Source organism: Durio zibethinus, chromosome 23 (genome assembly GCF_047325235.1).
Source record: "Durio zibethinus cultivar Kanyao isolate XHJ-2024 chromosome 23, ASM4732523v1, whole genome shotgun sequence".
Taxonomy (NCBI): Eukaryota; Viridiplantae; Streptophyta; class Magnoliopsida; order Malvales; family Malvaceae; genus Durio; species Durio zibethinus.
Window position 1 is genome coordinate 1,315,557 of NC_143184.1, and position 7,664 is coordinate 1,323,220.

The 7,664-nt window shown below is 35.5% G+C and overlaps 1 protein-coding gene across 1 annotated transcript; it reads left to right on the forward strand.

Annotated features, from left to right (window-relative positions):
• The first annotated feature begins 1,511 nt into the window (after nt 1-1,511).
• On the forward strand, nt 1,512-4,900 carry LOC111313785 (LRR receptor kinase SERK2-like). The gene is made up of 4 exons (XM_022914529.2): nt 1,512-2,170; nt 2,570-2,830; nt 2,966-3,832; nt 4,161-4,900. Exons 1-4 carry the CDS (start codon nt 1,756-1,758, stop codon nt 4,658-4,660), a joined length of 2,043 nt encoding a protein of 680 aa, XP_022770264.2. The 5' UTR covers nt 1,512-1,755; the 3' UTR covers nt 4,661-4,900.
• The last annotated feature ends 2,764 nt before the right edge of the window (nt 4,901-7,664 follow it).

The following is a 7,664-nucleotide window of genomic DNA, read 5'->3' on the forward strand; positions in this document are numbered from 1 at the left end:
ATTTGCTTCAACCTACAAGGTTGTTGGATTGTTCGAAAATTTACAAGTCCAGTTGCCTCCTTTGTATGTAGTTGTGCCATTTTTATTTCCCTTGTTATCGCCATTCATTTCAAAATTTGGAGAGAAAGAGACAGAGGAACTATACAAAGCTGAAAAGCTGGAGTCAACAGGAGCGAGGAACGATTTCAGGAGGAGCGAATGAGCAAATAAGCAATCCAGCAAGGATTGAGACTGTTGCTGAATTCTTCAGACAAAAGGCTACATAATTTTAGGTGTCGGTTTAGAATGGAAAAAGCAGAAAGAAAAAAAGAGCCACGATTTCGACACATATCTGACCATCATAGTCATACATTCAATCATGATTGGCAAATCCCGTATCGTTTTTTTCAGAAGGTGAAATGATGGGAAGATAACTTAAAGCCTAAAAGTAAAAAAAATATACATATTTCGAATTTCAATTCAATAGTGCTGATTTTAAAATTCCAGCACGAGACAAGGAATTTGAAAAAAAAGGAATAAAATTTTGGCCTTGCTGAACAGTAAGGTGAGCAAGAGGTCTTAGTCGTCAAACGGGCCCCTACCGTCAGAGTACTGACAATGTGGAGACTGGAGGGCCCCCACCAAATTGATTTTCTCTGACCAGCACTTAATGGATGAGGAAGACTTGGTCCTAAAGTAGCAAGGAACAAAGAAACATTAATTTTGAAGTTCACATGAGACCTGAACAATTATGGTCCATGATCATTGTCCTCCACCCAATTCAACATCAAACTCCCATTTACGTAGCTAAAAATAAAATGAAAAAGAGAAAGGATCAAAGGAAGCGATATTATGGCGTTTTATTTACCATGTCCCGATTGACACCAATGACAGAAAAGGCGGAGAGCATAAAACCAATAAAGAATAGATTCGCTCTCATTGCGTTAAGCACTGAATCAAACCATACTTTGCACTTTGGATTTAAGATGTAAGTACCTAGATGTGCAGAATTCTATCTGGTCATCTAGCTGTCCTGGCATGGGCCGCCAGCTTCAGCTTTCCCAAAGTTCCAGTTTCAAGGGATGCGAGAAAATTTTCAGAACAATGTTCATGTTTTAATTGAAAATGACCATCTCCTAACTTACCAAACCTTTTTCAATGAGAAAAAATTCGTTCATCTTCTTTTTTAACAGCTAATATTATGCTTTATATGGGTAGACTAATAGTCCTCAGTGGTCCAATGCTGTACTCAACTTCATTCTCAACCCCTAGAAAATTGTTGTACATTTTTCTTTTTAAGATAAATGGTCTGCACATAATCGTGAGACCACTGACAGCTAAACTATGTATAGCGATACATGTGATCCTGACCTATAGATTTACAAATGTTTACCTTGGCTCTACTCTGCAAGCATCTAATTGTTTCATGTTTTACTATTTAGAAATTTTTGTATGGGCCCCATCGTTTTCAAATCCTTACCTACCAAAAACAGCAGCCCCTTAAAGTAAGTCCATATGCACCCAAAAATTTCACTGCACCAAACAATGGAGTAAAAACCAAAAAAAGTTTAAAAAGAAAGTGAAATAAATATAAAAAAAAAAAAGAAGAAGAGGAAACCGACCTTTTGTACTTAAGCTCACGCGAACGTTACATGGTTTTTCCCACTGAACTCAAACTCAAGCCACTTACCTTAAACAGATTTCGAATCTCACACTCAAACTTGTTTTTCCCACTCTCTCCCGTCCCGTTTTCCTCCTCTTTCCTTCCAAACAATCATGTCTATCCTCCTTCTCTTCCTCCTCTCTATCCTCCCATTCTCTCTCTCTTCACCAAGTGAACATGAGGTTCTCGTCAAAATCAAGTACTCATTGGACCCACAGAACCGCTTCTTGTCATCGTGGACACCTTACTCCGACCCCTGTACCGGCGGTTCATTTGATGGGGTTGCATGCAACGAAGAAGGCCACGTGACTAACATTTCGCTGCAAGGGAAAGGTCTCTCCGGGCAGATACCGGCGGCTCTGGGTGGACTTAAGAGCTTGACCGGTTTGTACCTGCATTTCAACGCGTTAAGTGGGGAGATACCAAAGGAGATTGCGACTCTGAGTCAACTCACCGACTTGTACCTCAATGTCAATAACTTGTCTGGAGAGATTCCTCCTCAGATTGGCAACATGACTAATCTTCAAGGTATTTAAATTTGATTAGTTTTTAAATATTATATATATGCCAGGCTGCTTAATTGTATTGGTCTGGGTTGTTATGTGTCATAAAAAAAGTTTGAGTCTTGTCTGATGCTTTTAAATCTTGATTTATTTCATGTGGTTTCTTCATTAACTTTGCCTGATGTTGTTACATTTCTAAACTAAAGTACTAATCTTTGATTGATCTTTTTCCTCTTCTTTTTGTGATTCAAAAGTAAAGTGAACACCTTGAATCTGTTTGATTATGCAGCAATAAGTTGTTTGCAGGTTCCATATAGAAATAAAGAACTTGATAGAAAATTTTCAGGTCTCTGTCCTATCCTTTGCTTTCCTTAATATCATGATATTAACTAACTGTGAAACGATTTGGATCTTTTGGTTGCAGTTCTTCAACTATGTTACAATAGGTTGACTGGGAGCATACCTACACAGTTAGGATCTCTACAGAAGCTTACTGTCCTTGCTTTGCAATATAATCGATTAACTGGTGCAATCCCTGCAAGTTTGGGGAATTTGGAGATGTTAACAAGGCTGGACTTGAGCTTTAATAACCTTTTCGGTTCTGTTCCAGTGAAGTTAGCCGATGCTTCCATGCTAAAAGTGTTAGACATCCGCAATAACACCTTATCTGGCAATGTACCGCCAGGTGATATAGTCTCTACTCTCTCTGTTTGAAACTCATCCTTAAAATTGTTGTCTTGTCTTCAGGTGTGTAATTATGATGGAAGAAAGCCTAAGTTTTCTAACTCGTCTTTTCAATATCTTTGTGGATGAAATGCAGTTCTGAAGAGACTGAACGCTGGGTTCCAATACGAAAACAATCTCGGCCTATGTGGTGTTGGGTTCCCTAACCTGAAAGATTGTGCAGATTCGACTAAAATGTATGGAAACAGACCTGAACCGTTCGAGCCCAGTGGCCTTAACAGAAAGGATATCCCCGAGTCGACCTACTTACGACCTGATTGCAGCAGAACTAACTGTTCAAGGCCATCAGGAAGTCCACAAATAGGTGTAATCTCCGGCATTGTTGGTGTTGTTCTTGTGTTGACAGTTGCAGCACTTTTCACATTTGCATGGTACCGTCGGAGAAAACAGAAAATTGGGAGTGCTTTTGATACTTCAGATAGTCGGCTTAGCACTGATCAGGTCAAGGAGGTTAACAGGAGAAGTGCCTCGCCCCTAATTAGTTTAGAGTATTCTAACGGTTGGGACCCATTAGACAAAGGTAGGAGTGGGAATGGGTTTTCCCAGGAAGTTTTTGAGAGCTTTATGTTCAATTTAGAAGAAGTAGAGCGTGCAACTCAGTGCTTCTCAGAAGTAAATTTGTTGGGGAAGAGCAATTTCTCAGCCATCTATAAGGGGTTCCTAAGAGATAGTTCTGTTGTTGTAGTAAAATGCATTGCCAAGACCAGCTGCAAGTCTGATGAATCCGAGTTTCTGCAAGGTCTGAAGATATTGACCTCATTGAAACATGAAAATCTTGTGAGATTGCGAGGTTTTTGCTGTTCAAGGGGCAGGGGGGAGTGTTTTCTCATCTATGATTTTGTCCACAATGGAAATCTGTTGCAGTATCTTGATGTGAAGCGGGGCAGTGGAAAGGTTCTTGAATGGTCCACCAGAATTTCTATCATTTGTGGCATTGCCAAAGGTTAGTTTTCTTATTGCTCTTTGAGATTGTACAAATATTTTTTGCTCGGTCATGTTGATCTATAAAAAATTCAAACTGTATAAAAATTAAACCATCATCTTTTCTTAAATATGTGACTTTTTATGTAATATTCAAACAACTGGAAACAGGTAAAAAATAATAAATTCAAGTAAATGAACATAATATGGTTGGGATAATGTAATCTTTTTCTGAGGAACAACTGGAAAGCCTATAGAGGAGTTTATTGGAACAATTACATGTTTTTGAACTTATTCCTTTCTGACAATTTTTTGCTTACTGCCTACTGGGATCTGATATTCCTGAACAGGTATTGGGTATCTACATGGAAGCAAAGGAAGCACAGGAAGCAAACTTGCTCTTGTTCACCAGAATATATCTGCAGAGAAAGTGCTTATAGACAACCAATTCAATCCCTTGCTCTCAGATTCTGGCCTGCACAAACTCCTTGCAGACGACATTGTCTTCTCCACTCTCAAGGCTACTGCTGCAATGGGATACCTTGCTCCTGAGTACACTACTACTGGCCGTTTCACTGAAAAGAGCGATGTATATGCATTTGGTATGATTGTATTTCAGATACTAAGCGGAAAACGAAAAATCACCCAACTGATTCGCCATTTTGCAGAGCCATGCAAAGTTGAAGATTTTATTGACATGAATCTTGAGGGTAAGTACTCAGATTTTGAGGCTACCAAACTTGGTAGAATTGCTCTGCTTTGCACCCACGAATCTCCTAACCACAGGCCATCCATGGACAATGTGATACAAGAATTGAGTGGATTAATGAGCAGTTCTTTAACTAATTAGAGTTATTACCTCAATTTTCAAGTAAGCTGAGGTAGGATGCGGCTATTACTAACCTCTGGTTGATGTCATAACTGAACCACCCCTTTTATTAATCTCATCTAACTGCCATGTCCTTTCCTTAGGATTTGAATTCCCTGTGCATGTAAAGTAGGTGTCATTTTGTTGTAATTGGATGTAAAAGAACCAAAGGTAGGGGAACCTGCCTTCCAACTGAATTAATTTAATTTCGACTCTTCAAACAAGGCTGTTTCCCGTAGTAGCAACTCCAATATTACGGCAGTAAGTAATTTTTCATATGTTCACGCCTTACAGTCATCCGGATGACTAGTCACGGTTTTCTAATTTAGCATACCTAATTCCATTGATCATATTAGCCCAACTGGCAACATCCCTTCTCAGCATCTTATCAAGCAAAGCCTGAGCATCTTCCATATTCCCACACTTTACAAATCCATTAATCATCGAGTTCCACGAAATCAAATTCCTATAAGGCATTTCCTCAAACAGTTCCAAAACAAAACCCCTCCCCATTTCTCCAATTGCTCGTAAATACTGATCATAGAATTCCAAGTTATCAAATTCTTATCCTCCGTTGGCATAAATTCAAATAATTCGCTTGCCAAATCAATCATCCCCCTTTTAATATACCCATCAATCATTGAATTATACAAAGAAATCAAACAATTTTTCAAAAATAAATCAGATCCAGCATTCATCTTTCTCAACAAGCCATTAACTACATTCCTTCATTAAACCCGACAGAGAACACGGTTTAAGTAACCAAAGGCAACGTGAACCTATCAAAACAAACCACATTGTCCAGCATCAAAGCAGAGCATGACAAATGCTTGTTTTGGGTCTCGCCCATGGGGAAACGACTTATTTGAGCTAGCCCATGAAGTTGAAATACTCCCAGTTAAGGCCCTAGGACTCAGAAGTACTCAATACATCAAAAGCCCAGAACTTTTATGTTGGCTTCAGCAAGACCTTGTCACAATGCATGAAACCTACATCAACTTGGTCCAATTTAGGCCGAGTTTTACTTCATAGTAAAATAAACAGCGACAATGTTATTGGGTTATACCCTGTTGAAAAGCGTCCAAAGAGACAGACGAATTATCTCTTTCAGTTTTAAAGCATCTGAGGTAAGTGAAGGCAACAGCTTGTCAGTTTCTAAAGTAGTTGATCCAATTAATTAGTCGACTATCCTTTTATGTTTCAATGACACATGATAAGACAAGTAGTTTATTAAAATTAGGCAGCTTGATCTTATCATCAGTTACAACTACTTATATATATAAGCTGCACGCATGAACATGTTTTTAAATGCTTTTTTTCCTTTATCATAATTGGAATTTTGGAGAGTTTGCATGCTAAAGAATTCGTATATCTTTAAAATTTTAAGTTATCAAGTTTTCTACACAATTTTTTATAGTCCATTGAAGTCTTAAAAATCATCTATTTTGGTGAGATATTACTCTTTTTTTTTTGTATTTAAACAGAAATTGAATTTTTATTGTTAAAATCACGAATTTAGCATTATATCAATAGATTTTATTACTGTAATAATAATTTGCTAATGTTACATGTGTTCATTTAACATTATTAATGAGTCCTAAACTTACTTTTACTTTTGCTTGTTTGTTTTTTCTTTATTTTGGTTTGGTTTGGTTTTTATAGTGCAAGTAGAGGAGGCATTGACCTAGGAAAAGCCATTGTCATGACATATTGTATCAATCTAATAATACTGGCAGCTTGTCCCCGAGAATCTATCATCTATCTAATCAAGCTTTTAATAATCATGCTCTCAGCAAGGCTTGCTTGGATTTGCTTTTTAAATATGAATAAAATAGCTTAAACATAAAGTAGTTGAGATGGTTTCGATTGTTCTTCAAAATATATATATATATATATATATATATATATGTGGAAGGTGTATATGCATTATTTTAACAGTATAAGGATAGGCTGTACTATAAGTTATCATTTCTTCCAGATTTTGACTTTTATTATCATTAAATATATACATGGAAATTTATATATATATATATCTAATCTTATCTCAAAAGATATAATCTTAAATATATATGGATATGTCTTCCTTCATTTGCTTGCTCAGTCAAGTTTCATTTGAACGATGATAAAAAAAAAAAAAAAATTTGGTTTATGTAACTTATTTGAATGGAAAGAATTAAGAAGCATATATATGTTGTTTACCATAGCTGCTAGGCTTTGACCTTTGAGTTGGCCAAAAAATAGTTCATCAGTGGTTGATTGCTTATTCTTCACCATTTCATGAAGCCCTTTCCCTGTTTAACTATTGCTCACTGACAAAGCTGAAGTTGTCCGGAGCACATACAAAAAAGAAAGATAGGAGGAATTAGTAGGAGTATTGTTTATAATTTGATTTTAATTGAATTAATTGATTAAATTAATTTAATTTGATTAATAAGTTGATTATCGAATTAATTTCGATCAATTAATAAAAATGAATTTAAAAGAATTTTGGTTTTAAAAATTTTTTTTAATCGAAATATATATAAATAAATTAAATATAAAATAAAATATATATAAAATAGATTATTTTATTTTATAAATTGTTAAAGTTTTTAACATAATATTTTAGTATTCACATATTTTATTGGATAATTTTATTTAATTCATTTAAAATATAAAAAATTAAAAGTTTATAATATAATATAATTTAAATATATTTATTATTCAATTAATCAAAAATAAAATAATATAATTCAGTTAATTCAATTTTAAATAATTTGATTCAAAATTAATCGAGCTAACCAAATGAATACCTCTAAATTAAACTTAAAATTATAGTGTTGAAGCTTAGTTGTGAGCAATAATCTAGTTTTTGCAACTCAAATTAATTAATATTGGACAACTTGCAGCTCGATGGTTTGCTCAGCAAGCGTAATCCCAGCTAGCTCACTTAGAATTTTAGACATAAATTCCTTGTCATCTTATAATCTAATCCAAGTTTAAAACG